Source organism: Onychostruthus taczanowskii, unplaced genomic scaffold (genome assembly GCF_017590055.1).
Source record: "Onychostruthus taczanowskii isolate IOZ18803 unplaced genomic scaffold, ASM1759005v1 scaffold65, whole genome shotgun sequence".
Classification (NCBI taxonomy): domain Eukaryota; kingdom Metazoa; phylum Chordata; class Aves; order Passeriformes; family Passeridae; genus Onychostruthus; species Onychostruthus taczanowskii.
The window spans coordinates 3,598,809-3,622,346 of NW_024504233.1; the positions used below are offsets into that span (position 1 = coordinate 3,598,809).

Here is a 23,538-nt window from a genome sequence, read left to right on the forward strand (position 1 = left end):
GGGGAAGGGAGAGGAAATAAATAGTCAGTCAGAACTTTATGGAGCCTGAAAGAGCCACCCAAAAATCTACTAAACCAACAGAGGTGTCAGTCTGTTTTCTCAGTACTGTGGATTTAATGCCACCTACTGCTTTGCTTGTCATTACTTTTCTGAAATTAGCTAAGAGTGCCCAATGACCTATTCAGAATCTATTATCAGCACTAAAGTTCAAAACCCCACCTTCACAATGATGCCTGAGAAAACAAGACACAAGAATAACAAGCAGAGAAAAGGGATTCAGGATACCAGAACTGCAGAATAAAGGGTCTCTCTTACCATTATCCCTGCCTTCCAAAAACTTGGTCTGCATGAGGTGGAGGGTGCCTGTACTTTTTGTTGCTGCAGAAGAAGGGGAGTAGACACACAGGATTTTTCTTTCAACTGCTAAGAAGCCAAAACTTGGCTTGACAACTACAGGCAGCCCCCAGAACTGGATTCCTCAGCAAGGAACTGTTTGAACAAGCAGCAAAGCAGTAAGGATCTCTGATAAGGTGGTTTCTAAACACACTGGAAGCACTAGCAGAAACAAAAGCTTCCTCTACACAGGCTTAGCTCTGAAGCAAGCCATGATGTCACATGATACAGCTGTCACTTCATTTTAAAACAAACACTTTAGATTGTCTTAGTTCAGATTCACTCATTATTTCTTTGAAGTGTGCACTGAGCATGATGGAAAAGTCCAGCTGGTCATGTACTCAAGCTTTACAATATTTAGCAATAAAGGACAAGATATAAAAACAAACAAATACTGGAGCATTATCTATTAATTGAAACAATACAGTGCTACAAAGCCACAGGCGTTGCCAAAGCTCAGCAGGGCACAGCTGGTACTTCATCACTTCAACCACACACACAAGAATTCCCCGTGCTCATTGTGGCTCTAAGAGGATGTTTTATTAGGAGCACAAGATATTGCACATTAATAGGAAATTATCAGATGGACAAGCAGTTGCACAGAAGGAGAAAACCTAAGCCTAAATTGACATTTCAACATCAGTGTGTGCTCCTGCTAAATAAACAGAGAACTAAAAACAGGCAGATCTGAGGGTAGCTTGCCTCATTCAATTGACAAACATCCAAAGTGGAAATAGAAATTAATTATGTTATTTTTGATATTCAGTTGTGGCATCAATTACTTAAGAAAAAAATTAAAGTCTTGGGGGGCAGACCTCAACAAACCCAGTGACAATCATTAAAGCAAAAATATAAGGAATGGCTGCGTCTCTTACAAACTCCAGCTTAAAAACTGAGAAAATGTTTATATGATAGGAGAGAGTAAGTTTCATCTGCTCATTTTTAACACCAGAAACTTACTTCTTTCTCATCCATTCACCTTCCACCTGTGGGCAGCAGGAATTTATTCATTTTTAACAGCTCTATTTCCTCTTTCCTGTTTCAAAGCCTGAAGTTTTACAGAGTACTATGGACCTGTGCCTCATCCACAAACCCAAGGAGAAATCTTTAAAAACACAAAACAAAGCACACTGAGTATCACACAACTGACAATACCCAGGGCCAGCTGCTCACTGTTTGAAAACTCAGCTGCATATCCAAGCCCCTTGACTAGGCAAACGAAGCAAACAAAGCAATACATTTCTCTGGTAGATGGATTCCTTCCTTTGGTTTTGAAACAGATTCATTAATCACTCTTCAGGGCCCATAGGTCAAAACACACAAACCACTTCATCTCAGACCACCTAGCCTTTTTCACGTGCCAGCAGGAGCATCCCTGTAATTATTACCTAGAAACTAAACTGGATTAAAGTTGCTTTCCCCCCCCATTTTTTTTCCTCCAGGTTACCTTTAACTTGGCTTGATTCCTCAGCCCAGTTCCCTGTTTGGGTGACACGTGTGCTAGAGAGAGAGAAGGCAATGCAGGGCAGCACTGCTGACTTCTGCCAGCTAAGCTGCTCGAGGAGCCACAGCTAAATGTCTCCTGGGACTACTTCTAATTCTAGCAGGGACAAATGCCACTGCTGCTCTTCAGCCTGGCATTACTCTCTTCAGGCTGGAGATGCAATTACAGCAACCATACTGGGGACACCTAAAACAGAACTCAAGGTTTGTTGTGTGAAAGATTAAGCCCCCAACACCTGCTCAGGGCAAGCATAATTTGGATTCTGTCAAGTGACCTGAATATAAAAGGGTATGAATCTTGAAAGTTTTCAGAATGTCCCTCCTGAGTGCAGCAATTACCTAAATTAGCAGCTCTTGAAGTGTGGTGCTCAAGCTACTGAGCATGGCTTGCAGAACTGGTCTCATTTTTACAGTGTCTTCAATTCAAAGCTGAGACATACAAAATGCCACTGTGGTTGACAAGAAATGCTGTGAACTGAGAGCAGTCTGATCCTACCAAAAGCTCAGAAGGCACTGGTCTAAACCAAGATTCACTGGCTCACCTCCAACAAACCCAAGAAGAAAACCCCTCGGATTCCAGCGCAGGAGGCGAGCGCTGAGCTGCGGCAGGAGCTGCTGCTGCTGTGCTCAGAGAGCCCTCTGCTCACCCACAGCTCCTGCCCGACCAGCAGCACAAAGCTGCCTGGCTGAACAAAGCAAAGTTTGCTCTCCAGCTGCTTTTAGGCTTTTGCTAACAATTTTTGGGTCTAACCCAAGCTCTCCTGAGCAATAGTATAGGGCTGGTATATCAGTTTCTTGTTCCCTGCAGAAGGGCAATGAAACTTGTTTGTCTACTTAACCACTACTCGTTTCCACTTGGGAAAGGCAACTTAGAGCAAGGAAACCACCACATCTGTCCACACAGTGCCCAGCAAAAATACAGCCAAGACTTCTAACTGCTTCTCCAAATATTTTTCTTCCTCTTCAGTCTACATACCAGTATCCCCCACTCAGTCAGAAAGCACAAATAACAACAAAATTAATTTCTGAAAGCTTAAAACAGGTAATGAAAAAGCAGATTTCTAGCAATATATAAGGTGCAAAGTAAAATTACCTATGAAAAGTCCACCTACAACTGAAGATAAGCAAGTAGGCTTAATTCCTTTCTCTCTCTCAATCTAAGGCTAATGGTCATATCATAATTACAAGGAAAAAACATAATAGTTGCTGGTCAGACTTAACTACAAGTTCGGGGTTTTGTGAGAAACCTGCAGACACTTCTGCTTTTCCACAAAGGTTCACAGGATAACATGTCCTCTTTGATCAGGACCTGAGCTTTAAAAAGAAGCATTTTTCCCTCTTCAGTTTGAAAAAGATTTATTGGAACCTTTCAAGTGAGGACACTAAGAAGCAAACAGCTGCTAAATTCTGAGCAAAGGCAAACAAAAAACTCCTTTGCAATATAAGCAATCCATGCTATACTAGGAAATTCAACAGGTAAAACCCCACGCTTTCTAGAGGCTTTCTAAAACCGGGCATTTTATCTCCTACAATAAACACTCTCTCTACTTGTTTGTTCCGGTAAGACCAATAGGAAACAGCCTGCACGAGCTTCTGCCCAGGAAGAGGCCTCAGGTGGAGGCAGAGCACCTGCACAGCTCATCACGGGGAGCGTCGGTCCGGGGCTTTGCCAAAGCTCCAGGAGACGAGAAGCAGCCCCGACAACCCAGGGCAGAATCACAGCCTGTGCTGAGTGGGAAGGGACCCATCGGGATCGCCCACTGCAGCTCCCGGCCCCGCGCAAAACACCCCAAGAATCGCCCCGTGTGCCTGAGAGCGTCGTCCGAGCAACAACATCAGCGTCTTTTTCACCCAACACCCGGAAAAACTTGGGAGCAGCAGCCTGCTGCCATCTCATCGCATGAGTCTGCAGGACGCGGCCCCGCGGGCGGCACGGACAGGAGCGCCGAGAGCCGAGGATCGGCGCGGCCGCGGCTCCGCCGGCCCGGGGCAGCACCCGGGAACGTTCCCGAAGGGAGCGGCGAGCGCTGCCTGCCCGGCCGGGCTGCCAGGGACGGGGATCGCCCACGGGACGGCCGGGCAGCGCGCCGGGGCGCCGAGGCCCCCGCCCGCCCCCGTCCCCTCGCTACCCGCGGAGCGCCAAGGACGGCGGCACCGCCGCCCCGCTGCCCGGGCGCAACTTCGGGGCAACTTCTCCCCCACCCGCCCCTCGGCCCGGCCGCGTCGCTCACCCCCAGATGACATAGTTGGTCTTGACGTTCTTGGGCCAGGAGAACTCTCCGAAGATCACCTCGTCGCCCTTGACCACGATCTCCTTCTTCTGCGTGTTGTACTGCCGCAGCACGCTCAGCACGTCCGCCATCTTCGCCCGGCCGCCACCGCTCCGGCCGCCGCCGCCGCGAATGCCTGAGCCAACGCCGCCGCGCCGCCTACCGGGGCGACGCCGGACGCGTTGCCATGGGAGCGACGTGGGCCCGCCCCCTCCCGGGAGGGGGCGGTGCTAAGGGAAGCCACGCCCCTTGTCCCTCACGGCGGCCGCGCCCCCGCTGCCGCCCTCGGGGCAGCCCGGGCGGGGCGAGGGGTGTGGGTATGGCTTTCTCCGTCCTGAGGGGCAGAGCTTTCTTATGGTTTATGTGAAAATAGAGCTTTACGCACACACAATCGCTGCCCAAGTTTATCGACGTGCTTCTTTTCCCTGGAGCTTTGATGGTCCCGCGTGGCCGCCGAGTCACGGCGTGCTAGGCTGGTTTGGGCGGGGAAACGCGGAGTTTCGGTTTGGAGAAGAGATTTTAGAGGGTGCTGGAAGGGGTGGGTGGTGCTAACGGGGTTTTAGGGGTGCTGGCATGCATTTGGGGGTACTAATGGGTTTTTTTTTCAAGGTCCTAGGAATCATTTGTGGATACTAAAGCACAACTAAAAAGGGTTTCGGCTGTGTTGAGGTTTGAGGGCGGGTTGGGATGCTAGGATAGCGTGTGGTTCACTGGGAGGAGTTTTAGTGAGGCTGAAGAGGTTTTAGAGGCTGCTCAAAGGGATTTGGGATGCTAATGGGGCTTCAGGGAATGCTTTAGGGAGGGGTCAGAGAGAGCTAAAGTGGATTTGGGAGTGCTGAGGAGGTTTGGGGGATGTTGGGGGGGCTGCGATGGTTTATGGTGTACTTGGAGGGGCTTTAGAGACACTAAAGAGGTGTTGAAGAGCCCTGAGAGGGGTCTGGGGCTGTTTGGGGAGGCACCTCAATAAAACAGTGTAAAAGGAACAGAGGGAGCACAGGAAGCAGTATCAGTGGAGTTTATGCTGGACTTTAGGAAAAGGCTCCTCACCCAGACGGTGGTCAGGCTCCCCCAGGGCAGGTAATGGTCCCAAGCCTGCCACAGTCCCAGAAGCTTTCAGGCAATGTTTTCAGACACATGCTGGGATTATTGGGGTGTCCTGTGCAGGGACAGGAGTTCAGCTCGATGATCCTTGTGGGTCCCTTCCAGCCGAGGGTATTCTGTGACTCTGCTTCTCTGAGACGCTGTGCATGCATCTCACTCTGCATGCTGGAGAGAAAATCTCCTGTATCCTGGATATAAAGATGGGTAAAAAAAGGAAAAGTCTCTGCTTTATCAATCACAAAAATTCTGATACAAATAAGCCATCAAAAGACCATAGCATAACAAAAAAGGTCATTAGGAAAATATTGCCAGTGAATCTGAAGAAGAACAAACAGTAATGCCATGGAGCACATCCCATATTACCCTGCAGAATCTGGGATCTCAGAGCTCAGTGTGCTCACCTGAGCAACTGCACAGCTGCAGTTGGCTGGCCTGAGCTCTCTCCACATTCCAGGTTAATTTCTTCTGCTTAAACACACAAAAATCGGGAGCATAGCATTCCCAGCAAAACCAAAGACGCTGGTACCTCCTGGGGAATATTAACTGCAGCATTTGAGACCCCAAAGCAAGCTCTCATCATGACTTACTCTAAGCTTTGATGCTCAGAATTTTCTTAACATTCCCCAACACTGGCAGAAAACATGATACCATCTCAAATTTGCAAAAGGCAGAATTGGGTCATTTTTCTTCTTGTAAGTAACGTGCTGAGACTGACAAAACAGACTAAAAGCCAACAGCCTATAGAATTCCCTGTTTCACTATGTTAGTGATATCCCCATCTGTGTCAGAACAACAACACACAGAGCACCACAAGTGTATTTAAAACACTTCAGATATGGCATTAAAGAAGTCTAGCACACAAATATGTACTGCAACACCCAGTAACATGGGAGTTATACCAATCACTGCCAATATTTGTTTGTCAACTGGTATAGAGTAGTATTTATGTCTTTAGAAGACAAAGGCATAATGAATAAACAATATCATTTCCTGAACTGGATTTGGAATGATGACTGGAGCTACAGCTCATGAAGATTGGAACAGGACACAAAATGCTTCCCGCAGGCCAAGTCCCATTTCCATGCCTCACCCAAAAGCCCCAGTGTATCCCCTAAACCAGCGCTACCTCTTCAGAAGCACATCCTGTACATCTGCTGCACTACAAGTAACACCTCTGCTCAGGGGGACACGCAGTCACTGTGTTGCAATGACACCAAAAAGCCCCTCATTTCAGTTCTGCTGCTCAGGAGCAGGGAATGGGGCACACAGTCAGCTGCACACACGGCTGCAAAGGGATTTATCTTCAGGTTTCCAGAAAACATTGTCGTTCTGGTTCTTTTTTTCATTCAAGTTTGCTTTCACTGGGGAGAACACTGAAAAAGGAAGCTGAGCAAGGAGTGTGTGCACTGGCAGCAGCTCAGCAGGGACAAGCTGCCTGCACCCTCAGGAGCAGGATCCCTGTCGCTGTGCTGCTCTGGGAGGAGGGAACAAAGCAGGCAGCAGCAGGGAGCGAGTTGGTCTCGCCCTGCTGAAATCAATGCAGATGTGAAACAAAGGATGGAGAGGCACAGAGGTGCTGTGGTCATGCTCTGGCAGGAACAATGCAGGTAACAGGAACCAGGCCAAAGGAATGACCCAGCTTTGTGTCAGTACCCCCCGTATGTGCTCATGACTAAAATCAAACTCCACTTAGACAGGAAATTATGTCAGCCACAACTTCACCTCTCCTGTCGCTCACTGGAAACAACATAAATAGAGCTGTAGTGGTAAGGGAGGTCAGAGGAGACTCCATCTCTGATTCCCAGCACTGCCAGAGGGCTCCACCTCTCTCCTCTCACAGGGACACCGGCTGGGTAAGACTCCAGTGCTCGGCTATAGCGGGTGCTTGCTGGGGAAATTTAGAAAGCCAGCCTGTGCTTGGGATCATGTTCTTACTGCTACACTGGCATCTCCCCACCGACTGTGCTTGTGGCTGGCTGTGCGAGTTGTCATACTATTGCACAAGTTCCATACTGTTGTCTCCGTATCACAAAAGTTTCATACCTCCTTGGTGTCTTCTCATGGGCAGCTCCTCAGAGCACTGACTCTTTCTTCCTCACAAAGTAACCAGCTCCCTTCTCAACCCCCCAACCCACTCTTTTATAGCACTCTTCTTCTCACTGGTCACAGCTGTGGCCTGTTAAAGTCAGGCCTGTTCCTAGTCTTTGGTAATTGGCCCAGCTGCAACTCCTTGGGGGTGAGATTACTCTCTGCACTATCTTTATTTTCTTATATTCTATCCCCCCACACGTACGGTTCATATTTCACGGGCTCACACACACTTCTGCACACAGGGCACTCACCACCAGCACAGAACCACGGGGTGGGCTGGGTTGGAAGGAGCTCCAAAGGTCATCTCCTTCCAGTGCCACACCAGCTCTGCATGTCTGCTGCTGAACTGGCCACGGCTCAGAAGCTAAACCCGGCTCTGCCAGCCCCTCTGATACCTGAGGAGCAGCTGGAATGCCAGGAGGGTGATTTTCTGCCAAATTTAATGCAAAATTATAGTGGGTTTACTCTTTGCTTTCGTTACAAGATGCTTTCGTTACAAGTTTTAACTGGGAGTTTACAAAGTAGTTCCCACAGTTTGCTTTGGGGATCATAGTGACATTATAAACCAGCATTTATATCATTGAAACAGGAATTGATATGAAACTATTTTCATGTGGCATTAGATACCTGAGAGTTTATCAGTTTTATCACAGAAGATTAGGCTACAAAATCATTACCTGAAATGAGCAAGCAAGTTACCATTTAGCAAAATGAGAGAATATAACATGGGTACAATATCTCAGTTGCATTTTCTCACTACTTTAACAGGTTATACTGATATTTGTAGGAAATCAAAATTAAGTTGCAAAGCATTAGACAATTTTTCATCATAGGTAAGTTCATTTAAGATTAATCAACATCCAGAAAGATACTAGAAAGATACATCATGCATGAACACACATTCCCTTTTTTACAGATACATGTGACTGATACAAAACCAAATCGGTATGCATGTGCATTTCCTTGCAGTATTTTTTAAAACACAGGGCTGAGCACTGAGTAGTGATCCAGAGCACAATTACCCTCTCAGCTAAGAGGGGGTAGAAAAGTTTCTCCACTACTGAAACCCTTGTGCAGACCCCAGGGGGGATGCTCAGAGGATATTCCACAGGAAAGCTCTGCCAAGGACACTCATTTGACCAGGCTCCGCAGCAAGGTATGTGGGGGGCGAATAACAGAATGTTGTTGAACAGCTTCTACTGGGCAGAATGAGGAAATAAAAAAACTTACCACATAAATTAAAACCTCCCCTTTCTTTTTTTCCCCAGGAGCCTCTAAAAAATTCGACACATTACACGATTAGCCAACTCCACTACACAACTCCCCAGGTGCCAGCAGCCGCTCTTCACCCCCCACCCATTGTTCACTGCGTTCCCAACCCTCCTGTTTCACAGCTCAGCGTCTGCCCGAGCAACTGCGAGGCAGGAAAGAAACGTGAGGAACAACAGGCAACAGAAACGGGGACGGAGAAGATTTAAAGTAAGTTGTACACGGGACAAAGCCAAGGCACCGCCGAAACCCCCACGTCTGGAAGGCAGCCGGGCAGGAGGACAAATGTCCCGGGCCTCCCCCACAGCAGGAGCGGCTCCGGGGCCTCTGGGAAACCCAGCCCCTTCGTGCCTCTCCTGACCCCATCCCGGGAAACCCAGCCCCTTCGTGCCTCTCCTGACCCCATCCCGGGAAACCCAGCCCCTTCGTGCCTCTCCTGACCCCATCCCGGGAAACCCAGCCCCTCTTTACGCCTTCCCCTGGCCCCATCCTGGGAAACCTGCCCCATCCCGTGCTGCCCTGTGCTGGCCCTGTCCCGCCCTGTGCTGGCCCTGTGTGGCCCTGTCCCCGTGCTGGCTCTGTCCCTGTGCCGTCCCCGTCCCCGTGCTGTCCCAGCTGACCCTGTCCTGTCCTTGTCCTGTCCCTGTCCTGTCCCCGTGCTCTCCCCGTCCCCGTGCTGTCCCAGCTGGCCCCGTGTCTCTGGCTCTCCCGGAGCACAGGCAGCGCGGCGGGCAGCCCCGGGAGGCGGCGCGGGGGCCTGAGAGGAGCGGCGCCGTGAGGGCCGAGGGGAGCGCCGCCCCTTCCTGCCGCAGCCATGGCCCTGCAGGGGGCGCTGCGCCGCGTGGCGGCGGCCTGGGGGGGGCGGTGAGTGCGGGCCGGGGGCGCGGGACCGGGACCGGGAATGGGAATGGGATAAGGAATGGGATAAGGATCGGGACACGGATAGAGATAGGGATCGGGACTGGGATCGGGACAAGGACACGGTCTGGAGCAGGGACTGGGATCGGCACTGGGACTGCGAAAGGGATAAGGATCGGGACCGGGACTGGGATCGGTATCGGGACAGGGACCGGGATCGGGATTGGGATTAGGGTCGGGACAGTGACCGAGACGAGGACAAGGACAGGGATCACGACCGGGATCGGGACAGATACCGGGACAAGGAGAAGGTCCGGTACAGGGACCGGGACTGGGATTAGGGTCGGGACAGGAACAGGGACCGGGACAAGGACAGGGACCGGGATCGGGATCCGCATCGGGACAAGGAGGGGGTCCGGGATAGGCATCGGGACCGGGACCGCGACTGGGATTAGGGTCGGGACAGGAACAGGGACCGGGACAAGGACAGGGATCACGACCGGGATCGGGACAGATACCGGGACAAGGAGAGGGTCCGGGACTGGGACCGGGACCGGGACTGGGATTAGGGTCGGGACAGGAACAGGGACCGGGATCGGGATCCGCTTCGGGACAAGGAGAGGGTCCGGGATAGGCATCGGGACCGGGACCGCGACTGGGATTAGGGTCGGGACAGGGACAAGGACGGGGACCGGGATCGGGACCGGAACAAGGACCGGGCCCGGAATCGGGACTGGGAGAGCGACAGGGTTCGGGATGAGGATGAGGGCAGGGCTCGGGAGCGGTGCGGGGTCCCGCGGTGCCGCGGGTGTCACACGTGTGGGGGGGGTGTATGTGTGTGTCTGTCTCTGTCTCTCTCTCTGTGTGTGTGTGTGTCTGTCTGTGTGTCTGTCTCTGTCTCTCTCTGTGTATGTCTGTCTCTCTCTCTCTCTCTCTCTCTCTCTCTCTCTCTCTCTCTCTCTCTCTCTCTCTCTCTCTCTCTCTCTCTCTCTCTCTCTCTCTCTCTCTCTGTGTGTGTGTCTGTCTGTGTGTCTGTCTCTGTCTCTCTCTCTCTGTCTGTGTCTGTCTCTGTCTCTCTGTCTGTGTGTGTGTGTGTGTCTGTCTGTCTGTCTGTCTGTCTGTCTGTGTCTCTCTGTCTGTGTGTGGCTGTCACCGGCGGCGCGGAGCGTGTGTGTGTCTCTGTGTCTGTCTGTCTGTCTGTCTGTGTCTCTCTGTCTGTGTGTGGCTGTCACCGGCGGCGCGGAGCGTTTTCCCGTAACGGCCCCTCCGGGCTGTTCGCAGCCGCTGCCCTTCCCTGCAGGCACACGGGAAGCGGGCTGGCTGCATGCAGCTCAAGTGAACTTCCATGGTGCAGTCAGTGGAAAACCGAAACAAAACAGGGCAATGTGGCGATTCTTGGAAAGCTCAAAGACCTGACTGTCATTTCTTTCTAGTTATAGAATGGGGAACAGCCAGACCGCTTCTGTAGGATTGTCTTATGATGCTGCTGTGAATCAAATACAGGTAGCATTATTTATGTTGCTTTTACTGATTTTCAGCAGTTATAAAAGCCAATTACTTCAAACCTTTCCTTATTTACACAAGTACAGTAAACAGTTCTGCCTGTTGAACCTGTTCCTATGTTCATCGTGGTTATCAAGCCATGGTTATGCTGGCAGTTGTATTTATCCACAGCCCTGGGACCTGATCTTCCTAGGCTGCACCCATTTTATGGGGGTTTTTTAAGAACTCCATTCAAATTCAGTGCTGCTGTCGACATCAGCGATAGAACCATGTAAAATTACTGATATCCAGTAAAGTTAAATATTTTGGAAGTTGGTTTTTTATAAATTTACTCATAGTGAATGATAGCCTGAAACCCCCTTGAATTTACAGTAAAGTGATAAGGGTGTATCTTCCACCCACTGCTTTTGGTCACTGTACTTGCCACTGGCACATCCCAAGTGCCTTACGGACAGAGAAAACTAAACAATTCATGGGGACACAGGGAGATGGGCAGACTGCAGAGCAGTTTGCACCACACACTCCACCATCCCTGTGCTGTTTTGGAGCCAGGAGCAGGTCAAACCTGCTTTCAGAGGTGCCAGCAGAGATTTTCCTGTGTTTGCTGCTCTAACAGCAGCTTTTTAACTCGTGTATTACTTCCAGGACTGTTCAATAGCGTTCCAAGTGCATTGGCTTGAAGCTCGCTGACTTCTAACTTTCTTTTGGGCATGCAGGACATTATTTCACAAAACTGTGTGGTGATTTTCTCTAAAACAACGTGTCCATACTGCAAAATGGCAAAAAACCTCTTTGAGGGTTTGAATGTGAATTACACAGCTGTGGAACTGGACCTAAATACAAATGGAAGGCAGTTGCAAGACATTCTGGAACAGATGACTGGTGGCAGAACAGTGAGTGTATTCTCTTATACATAACAAGTAACAGCTTGGGCTACACACATCACTCTTGGGTTACATCCACAGCAAGTGCTTAATTGTTTTCAGACAGGTAAATTTGGGATACAAGTTCCTAAATTAAATACTGCAGGTCTCTGGCTATCCCTCAGAGCTGATCTTTGCCATACTACCACTGAAATAATTGAAGTATCAAAGCCATTTCTCATTTGTATATTTAAACCATTGTGTTTTACAACACCTTTATTTTATTTTACATAGTCTCACTTGACTCAATTATTGGAATTTATTACAATAACCCACACAGTGTCATCATCCCATTTTTGAGGGGCATGTGAAGTTTCCCATCTCTGTAAGTAACTATGGACAAGTATGGGTTGTACACTAATATTATACACACATCTAGACAAACACAGTGATTGTGTGTACTGGAGTCCACATGGGCTTGCTTGAACGTTTCCCTTTTTCCCAAGAAGTAACTAATGCAACTTTTGTTTTCTTGATAGGTCCCAAGAGTGTTTATCAATGGGGCTTGTGTTGGAGGTGCAACAGATGCACAAAAGCTTCATGAGGAAGGCAGACTGCTTCCTTTAATTCATCAGTGTCAAATGAGGGCAAATTACTGAGCAACCACCTCTAGCTTACCTTCGTCTTCCTTTGTACGAACAGAATTTCAGATGGAATCAGCAGATCACAGATACAGCATGAGCTGCAAAAACCTCAAACCATGGCTTTCTGAATTACAGATCACTCTGACAGACTTTATGGACTTGGTGAATTACTTGGTGTCCTTGCCTCAGCTTTCCCACAACCCCGATGGTAATTAGCAAACGTTATGTAACTCTTGGGGCTCTCAGTGAGACAGTGATGTCATGTCATGGTGATTACATCCTGCTCCAGGGAAGCCCAGGCTCTGCTAAAAGAATCCTGTGGGTTTTGCTGCACATTAGTTTGCTTTCTAGCTTTGTCTCAATAAATTGTCAGTTTTATTTAATGGTTTCTTTAAATGTAATTCTTCTCTGTCAAACTCGAGTGCAAAGCAAAGCCAGTTTGTGTGATATTGGTGTGTGCATGTCTGCCTCTCCTGTATTCCAGTGCCTGACCACCCAGCCCCCAAATCGTGTGTCCAGTGGAACAGAAAAGGGAATACAGATTCTGGCAGCTTAGCAGAGTGACAGCTTTCATCTTTCCTCTGCACTCTGAGGTATCAGTCTGTACTGCCATTCAGGAATGGCCTTCCAGGGGCCAGGCAGCTCGAGCACTCAGCTGCAGACTGGTGCAACAACAGCACGAAACACGAGAGCAAGTGAAGCAGGTCTAATATGCATAGAGTTTATTTAGTACTTAAAGTCTACAGTCAGAATGCAGTTTACTAGCCATTTTAACTTTCTGTTAAATGTCTAAAAGAAATGACTAAAATTCCACAGTTTCAGTACAATGTACATCCAAAGCCAGACCAGGCAATGCCATACTCTTGGTTATTTCAAAGAAGTTTGTATGCAAGTAGAAAATTATATCCCATTCTTCAGTTAAAGGGACCATTACACAACTAAAGGTGCACATATTAGAATAAAAACATTAGTCAATTAATTTTTTACTCACTTTTTGTGAATTAAGAATCCTGTTATTTCCACTGCTTTCAGCACTGCATGTACCTAAAGTAGTTTTTCCCTCAAGGGAAAAAACATCAGTCTTTAATTCCAGCTAACTAGGACGGCAAGAGTGTCATTTAAACTTGACAGCTTCATTTTTGTCAGGCAGGTTTGAACTAAGCTTAAACTGCATCATTTGTAGAAAGTCTTTAGTGTCCAGTTGCCTGCATTGTGCACCTTTAATATGTAATCACTAATTCAACACACTGACCTTGTTTCATTGTAATTATTGCAGTTTACTGTGTGGTGCTAGGACAGTCATCAAGGTAAATACACAGATGTGCATCTCTCTTGGAATTTACACTTAATAAAGCAATTTGTTTTGCACATACAGTCATTTAAGAATACCAAGTGTTTTTTTTCTGTGTAGAATTCTTCAGCCAGTGGTGTTTTTACCAGAGCTTAACAACAATTTTGTCCCCAAAGCCGATAAACCCATAATGTAAAAAAAATAATAATAGTATGCAAAGGAATTTTTCAAAGACCTTCTCATTTTGTTTAGAGGCTTGTTTTTTTAACCAGTAGTCTAAAATAACCCTTTGAGTTCCAAGTTCTGGAAATCCCAGGGCATTGTCACTTAAGGCAAATTCTCTTGCAGCCGTTGCAACAAGCTGTGCCTGCAGATGCAAGTGAGTGCCCCATCATTAAACAGGATCTAGCTTAAGGCACCCAAAGGGTTAATTATGTTTCTTTTTAACCATATTAAGGCTCCCCATCCAAACAGGTTTTTCATTGTGTACAATTTCATAGAAAGTAGCAGCAAGACAGTGCCTTTGTTACTGGATGGCACAAAGCCATGTTATGCTTAAGTTAATTAAACATGATATGGCAGTTAAAGTGTAGTTCTAATCCAGGGGGAAAAAACCCAACCAAAATGAAGAACCTCAAGAATAGTCATTAAAAATTTCTTTCTTTTTTTTTTTTCCCCCAGCACTGTCTCCAGGACAAAGCTGTTTATCTTAAAATATGCTTGTCCTGGAATGTAAATATTGAAATTTATCCACTAGAAGATCTGGATACCTGCTCATCCATCTTAAATCCCAAGCTTCTAAGAAGCAGAAGAAGCTGGAAACAAACACTGAATTATTTAATGAAGAACACAGAGCTGTGAATGTGCCCGTGTTGCTTCCTAAATACAGAATTATTTTTAAAGAGTAGAACTGCACTTCTACAGGAGAATGAAAAGACATTTTATTTGTAACTAGTTGTGCTTAACTCTTAAGCTGGTAACATTAGGAAAACAGCTATTTATATTCATTATTTGTTAATGAAGCATTTGTAAAAGTTCTCAACATACCACATATATATGCAAATATATATATATTTAAACTTAAATTCAGAATGCAGAAATACCTAAAGAAACCACGCTTTGCAGTATCAGAATCATAAATCCAGATATGTAAGCACACATATTTAAAGACACCATACTTTCTCCTGAAATTAGCTTATCTTTTTGATTTCACTCAGAGCAGAATATCCTTAAAACACTGTCCTGGTCAGTGTTTTACCTCTTCCCCAGAACTCTTGCTCAGCCATGTGCACACCCCACAGTGTCGTGGTAAGATGAAATCTCTACCATTCCTGCAAGAAAGTCATTAGAACAGCTGCTTAGAGCAGCATATCTGTGCACTGCAAACCACTGCAGACAGCAAAAAAACCTACACTGGTGGAATTTCAGAGAAACTAAATAAAAGTGTTAAAAGCAGCAGAAAGACAAATTATTATTTCCTTAGATTTACTTCTATAGCCTATTCTTTGAAGACTTCCTCTAGTCAATACTGCAAAGAAACTGCCTGTTTATCCAGAATATTAATTGAAATGTTTTCCTAATTCTGCATGACAGCAGCTTGATACTGTTTAAAAGAATGAAAAATTTCAAATCACTGAACTAATTCTAGAAAAAAGCTTTAAATTTCAAAAGCCAATTTTAAAAGCCAATTGTAATCATTACTTTTTTCAAAAAAAGCCATTCACAGGCAGATGTAGGAATTTTGTAATAAATAAAGTATACTTTTGTAACTGATTTTTACACTGCGTTTTACCAAAAATCTGACAGATACAGCAAATTAGATTTTCGTAAGAGATTTGTATAATTAAAGAACAGAAAAAAATATTCATTATTAGAAACATTAAATACTATGCCATCAGTTCTGGTGCAGGGAGCTAAGCAAGCACACTCAGTGACAGCACGAAGGCAGAAGAATAGAGGCAAAAAATAAAAGAAAAAAGGAATGGATGAGAGCTTGTGAAAAAAGATTCAAGTATAGGCCTGAGGTGACAAGATGGAAAAGGAGAAAAAACCCAACACTAACAGAGAAAAGGGGACAGCAAAAGAAGAAACAAAACAAATGGAACCAAAACTAAAGCTTCTGTTATGGTGCCCGTGAGCTCAGGACAGGGTTAAGCAGTATTTGCAATTCAGACAAATATTTTCATAGTGTTTTTACAGTCAGAGCCATTATTAAAATACATTTCCCAAACTGCTGGTGTGTTTTTAAGCCAATAACACGACTTTGTTGAATAGCCTTTTAAAGGCATACCCGTCCATGGGCATCAGTTAACAAGAGCAATGTGAAAAACCAACATAAACCCCCTTCAGACTTATGTCTGACAAACAGGTGTGACAGTGGTTTTAAGCAGCAAGGTGTTTTAGTGCCAGGTATTAGCAGCCCTCACACTGGGCATTTAGACTTGCCCTGCTAACCTCAGAACCACACCTACCTTTAGACTTCTCCTTTTTGAATCACAGAGGATTGCAGCCTAATTCCACAAGCACCTCAAACTCTCCTATGCCTTGCTCCAGGTTTGAAATTCCAGACATGAAATTCTATTTCTTGGCAAAATTATTATTGTCATTATTGAATTTACTACACAGTGCTGATGCACTCACTGCAATATTTTTAAAAACTCAAGAGCCTTCTGCCCTCTCCACGTCGCAGTGTCCCTTCCACGAAAAAACCTGACCTTGGACGTTCATTCCTCACAGGAGAATGTTTCACTTCAGCTGTGCTTCCAACCACAACATGCTTTTCTTCTTTCTTAAAGCTAAACTGAGCACATGACACTGTTCATCACAACAGTCTAATGCTCCAGAATTGCCAAGGGGGTCAGAGAAATGGCAGTCAAACTGAAACCCGTTAACTGCTAGGTATCAGGAAACTGCATTTGCCTGGTCTACAGTTGCACTCTCCATTTAGGCCTTTTTTCATTCACCATTTTGAATAAAATTAACTAGCTTTAAACTTGTCCCTGCTCAATGCTTACTGATAAACTGCAGTGCACAATTGTAGCCCCTTTTCTGCTATTCCTGTCAGTATTCCTCCAATGCAAAGACCACTACTAATTTGAAAGTCTCCATTTTGGTGAAAGGGTAGGTTGTTTATTGTACACTGAACTAAAGCTTAAGAGTAGCAATTTTGTCTTAGCTCACTTTTTTATTCTTTTTCAAGCATTACAGTAATTACCGCCTCTTTACATGTCTAGAGTTGTTTTGGAAATTACCAGTTTAATAACTAAAGACTAGAAATGGGCCAAATGCATGTTATGGCAAGTGAGTCACACTGTCCCCTAAAATTCAGTGTATGGGAAGATAAAAAAGATCCAGTCTATGGACAAGGAATATGCAGCAGCATTCTTCTATGCCCCTTAATAGAAGAGAATAGCAAAACCAGAAAGAAACTCCCAGAAAGAAAGGTCCACATACTACAAAATTTCAGCTGTCAGCATTTACTTCAGTTTCCCCTCTCTGTGCAAATCTTGAAGGAGGGGCAGGTGGCAATGTGGACTGATCAGTGCTGGCTTTACATCACATAAACCACTGACCAGGTTTGTAGTCCAGAGTTACTATAAATGTTTAGGAGCACATTCTGTACCCCAGCAGGCATGACTACCTTTTATCACTGGGCACAGCTATCCAGTGTCAACAGATACAGGGATCTACAATTTCTATCACTCCTACTGAAAAGTTCATCTTTACCTCCACACTCTAGTTCAAGGAACTGCATTTTAAACTGGACTGCTTCCAAAGATGCAACACCACTATAACCACACATTCAATCTGTTAGTAACTACTCTAATTTTCATTTGCAATAAATTTACTTGAAAGTTACTTGAAACACCTGTTTTAAGTTTTCATTTTATATTTAGTCAAAAATATTTCTTATTACTTCACAAATACTACTGCAAATAAGAATAAGTACTTGCAAAAGATACTCATCTACCAGTTATTTTTGACATCTCTAGCTCAGAAGGAAACACCCTATCAGGTGTTTGACTATTGTGTCATTTAAAATGCATTACTACCAAACCCAATCCCAAAACATCAGTGCATTTACTGGAAATAATTATTAATATGTATTGAGCAAATGAATATTGGTGTTTTGTTAGCATCCAAACAAAACACCAATATTCATGGTGTTTTGTTTGGATGCTAAAAATGATAATTTTTCACGAGAGATAGCTGGTTTTCTTTTTGCCAACCCCAAAGTGCTATGTTTTAGCTTTTGTAGGAACACTTGGTTTGTTCTAGAACTCACCTGAGAGCTGGTGGCAGTCCTGTGTCTCCAAGCATTCTGTGAGCGCAGTGAGAATTCAGGAGTGACTTACATTCATGCTGGCTGGAAGGCAACACTACCCAGCAGTTCTGTTAGCCCTGCTTTATGTCAGGAAAGGCTTCCCTCACTGGATTCATTATGCATTAAGGGAGAGTGTAAGGAAGTAGCAGAATACCTTCAGAAACATGTAACATCCTATTTTAGCACCAAAAGAGATATCCTGGCTACAGAATGCAAGCTTTGAATTTCTAATCAATAGGAATGAGGCATAATGAAAAGTGTTACAAGTACCAAAAGTATAGTAGGAACTTCAATTTTACATTTAAAAGCTTGGGTTTTAGGCAGAAAAATATGGTCTTATGTGTCATTTACCACTATGGGTAAACATGATATTTTTATAAATCATAATTATTTTCAAATTAACGTCAAATTTGCTGTTTAAAACAGTCTGCATTAGCATAAAAGAGGCTGAAATACATGTTTTAGAGGAAGTTGTAAAAGCATCACTAAAAACCTTTCAAATCTTGTAAGACTGATCTACTAATGAGATCTTTTAACTTCCCCCCTATACACACAAATAGAAAACACAGAATTAAATACATATACACACAAATTGCTATCAATTTCTGTTCCAAAGTTGTAGAATACTCACTGGCTTTCTCCTTGTCACACTCTTACTATCAGACTAAAAATAAAAAATTAAAAATAAAGAATCCAGTTTCAATCACTTCCTAAACACGATTTTGTGAACATGAAGGAGGCAACTGTACAGTTCATAAAAGTTTTTAAGAATTGGTCACTATAAACTGGAGGTAGTTTTGAAATATGTTAGCTTGAATTAATTTATGAAATCAGAAGTAACACTAATCTACAAAAAGATTTTAAAAAATGAAATACTCTCCTGTTAGGAAGATTGTTTCTGAGTCATTGAATACATTCTTAAAAAAAAAAAAAAAAGTAGCTTTTTGTTTCTGGTTGTTCCCACTCAGCTTTGCTGCGTAGGCCAAGACACATGCACTTGTTAATCTTGTTCACTGAAGGTGTGCTGATGCTTCTGGAAGTTGTGACAAGGACTGAATGTGGCATCCCAGTAATTTCCAAGGTCTTTTTCCACTAAAAACAGTTTTTAGAACTTCCTGTAAAGCATTTTTAATCCTAAACTAGTGCTTCTGAAACAATATTGTGCAGAAACTGCCCCTCAATTTATCTAAAGAGAGATTTCCTCCTGAAATCCCAGATAATCCAGAGAGAAAAAGATCAGCATGAGCTCTTGCACTTTCAGTTTTAGCAGTATAAAATGTCCCTGGGTAACTTTTACACTGTATCACAGTCACATGGTCTCAATACATACCAGAAAAAACTTCTTCTGTAGATTTGAACCATAGCCATGGAAACCACTGAACATTACTAACACTTAAAATACAAAGATTTAAAAAAGCCCAAAGAAAAGTTCCTCTCAGTGAAGCTGTTGGTAAACTGCCATTATTAAAAATACTAAGTTCATTTGTTTCCAGCTCCATTCTAAAAGTAATTAATGAATTTATTCTTCCAAATAAGCATTCCACAGCAATGGGGGAAATTAAAAATCTCTCCATATTTATAGTCTATTATAAATGAAATTAACTTATATACTATGTAACCCTGTAACCACTTTCAGCAAACTTCTCACTGTTAGTCTAAATTGTGTGCAACAGGAAAAATAAAAAAAGAGATTCCTCATCTGCTTTTCTTGTTTTTCCTTCACAAAAAGTTAATAAAAATCACAAAATCATGAGGGTTGGAAAAGAGCTCTTAAGATCAAGTCCAACCATCAACCCAACACTGCCACTGCCACAGAGCCATGCCCCTAAGCACCAGATCCACGTGCTTTTGGAACACTTCCAGGGATGATGATTCCACCACCTCCCTGGGCAGCCTGTTCCAATTCTTGGCTGCAGACGGGATTTGAGGTTCAGCCTCACCAGTGCTAAGAGGAACAAGCCCTTCCCTGGTCCTGCTGCCACTCTTTCTGATCCAAGCCAGGATGCCCTTGGCCTTCTTGCCCACCTGGGCACAGCTGGCTCTTGTTCAGCCACTCTTGACCAGCATCCCCAGGTCCTTTTCCACGGGGCAGCTTCCCAGCCACTCTGCCCCAGCCCGGAGCATTACATGGGATTGTTGTGACCAAAGGCAGGACCCAGCACCTGGCCTCAATCCATGGACCCAGTCTGTCCAGATCCCTCTGCAGAGCCTTCCTGCCCACAGATCAACTCAACCTGGTGTCACCTGCAAACTGGCTGAGGGTGGCCTCTATCCCCTTGTCCAAATCAGCCACAAAGATACTGAACAGGACTGGCCCCAACAGGGAGCCCTGGGGAGCACCACTGGCGGCCAGCCAGCAGTGGGATGTGACTCAGCCAGCACCACTCTCCGTGCCAGCCACCCAGCCAGTCTTCTAGCCAGCAAACAGTGCACCTGTCCAAGCCACAGGCTCCTATCTTCTCAGACAGGAGAGAAACGGTGTCCAAGGCTTTGCTGAAGCCCAGGCAGACCACATCCACAGCCTCTACCTCATCCACTAGGCAGGTCACCATTCACAGCACATCAGGTTGGTCAGGCAGAACCTGCCTTTCATAAAGCCATGCTGGCTGGGCCTGATCCCTGGCTGTCCTGCTCGTGCTGTGTATTCCAGATGATCTGTTCCATAACTTTCCCTGGCACTGAGGTCAGGCTGACTGTGGCTTCCTGGATCCTCCTTCCAGCCCTTCTGCTCAGTGGGTGCCCCACTGGCCAACCTCCAGTCATCTGGAGACCTCCCTGGTTAGCCAGGATTGATGACAAATGGTGGAGAGCAGCTTGGGTGGATTCCATCAGACCCCAGGGACCTTTGAACACTTAAGTGCAGCAGTAGGTCACTGTTTCCTCCTGAATTACAGGGACCTCATTTTGTTCCTTGTCTCTGTCTTCCCAAGTACAGCTGGTCTGACTATCAAAGACTGAGGCAAAGAAGGCATCAAGTATCCCAGCGTTTTTCCCATCCTTTGTGGCAACGCTTCCCCTCACATGCAATAATGGATGGAGATTCTTTCCTTGGCTCTCCTTTTGTTGCTGATGTATTTGTAAAAACCCTTTTTGTTATCTATTTCAGCAGTGGCCAAATTAATTTCTAGCTGGGCTTTCATTTTTCCAACCTTCCTACATAACCTAACAACATCCTCACAGTCCTCAAGAGCATCCTGCCCCTTCTTCCAAAGGTCTTTTTTCCCTGAGTTCCAGTGACAGCTCCCTGTTCAACCAGGCCAGTCTTCTTCCCCACTGGCTCATCTTTCAGCAGCCTGTTCCTGCATCTTTAAGATCCTTGAAGAAACTCCAGCCTTCCTGGAGCACTTTTCATTCAGGATTGTTTGTAAGGGACTTTCTCAGTCCTAAAAGGCCAAGGTCTGGGCTCTGGGACTCTTCAGCTTTCTCTACACCCTCCTCAATGACTCCAAGATGGTGCTCAGGGCTCTGAAGGTGATCCACTTGCCTCCTGGCCCAACTGGTCTCTGCTGCTGAAGTGCTGGAGAACAGGAAGCTGGCCATCCTGCAGTACAACCCTGCTCCTGTGGCTGATGAAGGCAGCATGTCCTCAGCAGGTGCTGGGCTGCTGCTGCAGCAAGGGAACCTGCAGCACAAGAACTCCAAAGTCCATGAGGAGCTGGACAACACTGTGGCTCTCTTCACTTACCCTGCTGAGGAGCTGGATGTGGCCAAGCTGGTGTCTGGTCTGACTCCAGCACTGGGAGAGCAAGAGCAGGGTCCAGCATGCTGACACAAAGTGTTTGCTGTGGTGGTGTCTTCCTTGGGCCCAGGCAAAACTACCCTTCTCCTCAAGGCAGTGGATGCTGTGGAGCTTGAGGACAACAGGGATGGGGTGACTCATGTGGTGCAGGCCAGGCTAGCCAGGAAGACTTTGGTGAGGCTTGGGGACCAAAGGTTTTTAAAGTACACTGTGGTCCTGCCATTATCCCACCATAACACGGGGTCCTGTTTACCCTTGGGACAGATCCAGAGTGGCTGGTGCTGACCCACAGGACTCAGAGCACACTTCCTCTGGTTATCACATGAGGGATGATGCTCTTTAGAGCTCCAGCTCACACAGAGCCCAGGCTGGTCAGGGAATGAAGTCCAATCAGAGTTTTGAGTGCATGTATAGGAAGAAACCAACTGCCTTGGGAAAAGGAGTGTGCTGGACACAAGGAAGGTGGCTGAGGAGTGGAGATGCCTTTCTGAAGGAGCATGGAGCAGGGCTGCCAGCTGTGCTGCAGGACTCTGAAGGGTGATGTGACTGCACTGCCAGCCATTAGCAGGAGTGTCCAACTGTGCAGTGTGCTGCTGTATGGCACCAAGTCCCAGGGTGACAGCGGTGACACGTAGCTGCCACCTCCAATGGCAGGGGGATCACTGGCTACTGACAGTTTGACACCAGAGATGCCAGCACTGAGTTTCTCTGATTTGCATGAGACTGAAGTTCTGTTCAACCTTACAAACACCTTAGTGAGAAGCTCTAGTCAGAGATGCTTGAAGTGCCACCACCTCCCTCAGTAACATTCTGATATGTATACAATATGCCATGAGCTAATAAAGTATATTTGGCTGGGAGTTCCCAGGGTGAAGTCTGTTGCCAGCAATGGACCCACTGGGAAGAGCAGATGCCTAAAAACCTTAAATCAAATCCAAGATGAAGTTTCGAAGGACATCCAAAGCTCCGGTGTCGAAGCCGCAGATATCCAACATGCCTCTGTCATCCGGGTCTGCGATCGTAAAGCCGTGGGAGGTCATTCCACAAACAACCAGCTTGGCAGGAATACCCATTTTCTACAGGAAGGACAGCAAAAACTATCAGAAAACACATCTAGAGTAAAATGTGTGCACACATGCAGTAACTTAAATATGCCAGAAGGCCAAATCTCACTTGCATAAGCCACTGTCTGAAGAGCTGTACTGACAGAAATGAGGAATGCCTGAATCAGAACTGCAGGATGCCTGCCAACACTGGAATGGCAGCTAACCTCAACTAAGGAAACCAAATTAAAGGCTTTTGGGATTCATTTCAACAGAGTGGAAACTATGGAATGATTAAAGTCCATACACCCGTGCCTGACAAACATATTTTTGCTAGTTTAAGAAATAGTTTATTTAAAGCATAAAGGATCATTTCTGAACAAATAAGGGTTTCCAATAGCAATGTGCTTGGAGAAGGTATTTTTCTTTGTTCTATTGTAAAATTATGAAGCTGTACAGCTCAGAGCAGTCCCTTTAAAACACAATGGGCTTGCTTCCAAGATACTGTCACCTTATCCTCTTGACACTTGTCCTCATCACTTCATTGAAACATTTTGACATCTACTGCAGACAAAGGTGAATTTAGTTCTGAGAGTCAAACATCATTCTGTAACAACTATAAAAACTTACACTGTGAATTATATAT

At 45.7% G+C, this 23,538-nt stretch overlaps 3 protein-coding genes and 1 long non-coding RNA gene across 10 annotated transcripts in view; 1 reads left to right on the top strand and 3 right to left on the bottom strand.

The window, feature by feature from the left end:
* Positions 1–4,288, bottom strand: part of CDC73 (cell division cycle 73) — a 102,443-nt gene extending 98,155 nt beyond the window's left edge. For both annotated transcript variants that reach the window (XM_041420643.1, XM_041420644.1), the window contains exon 1: positions 4,128–4,288. In XM_041420643.1, coding sequence (XP_041276577.1) covers positions 4,128–4,258 — 131 coding nt within the window. In that variant the 5' untranslated portion in view covers positions 4,259–4,288. The remainder of the gene's footprint in view (positions 1–4,127) is intronic.
* An 885-nt stretch (positions 4,289–5,173) lies between these two features.
* LOC121344558 lies at positions 5,174–9,134 on the bottom strand. Its single transcript, XR_005953847.1, has 3 exons — positions 8,589–9,134; positions 7,610–7,788; positions 5,174–5,455 (listed from the first exon to the last, which is right to left on the bottom strand). It is a non-coding gene; the product is annotated as an uncharacterized LOC121344558 (long non-coding RNA).
* Positions 9,135–9,405: 271 nt separating this feature from the next.
* GLRX2 (glutaredoxin 2) lies at positions 9,406–12,878 on the top strand. Of its 2 annotated transcripts, none has more exons than XM_041420732.1 (4): positions 9,406–9,491; positions 10,919–10,988; positions 11,705–11,881; positions 12,391–12,878. In XM_041420732.1, the coding sequence occupies exons 1-4, from the start codon at positions 9,442–9,444 to the stop codon at positions 12,508–12,510; spliced, it is 417 nt and encodes a 138-aa protein (XP_041276666.1). In that variant the 5' UTR covers positions 9,406–9,441; the 3' UTR covers positions 12,511–12,878. The 2 variants fall into 2 exon arrangements, with proteins under 2 accessions (XP_041276666.1, XP_041276667.1); XM_041420733.1 differs by lacking the exon at positions 9,406–9,491 and adding an exon at positions 9,999–10,310.
* A 317-nt stretch (positions 12,879–13,195) lies between these two features.
* The window catches only part of RO60 (Ro60, Y RNA binding protein), a 44,758-nt gene continuing 34,415 nt past the window's right edge, over positions 13,196–23,538 (bottom strand). For 4 of the 5 annotated variants that reach the window (XM_041420725.1, XM_041420726.1, XM_041420727.1 and 1 more), the window contains one exon: positions 13,196–22,925. In XM_041420725.1, the coding sequence (XP_041276659.1) occupies positions 22,773–22,925 (153 nt within the window). In that variant the 3' untranslated portion in view covers positions 13,196–22,772. The remainder of the gene's footprint in view (positions 22,926–23,538) is intronic. The other variant, XR_005953851.1, reaches the window with a different exon arrangement.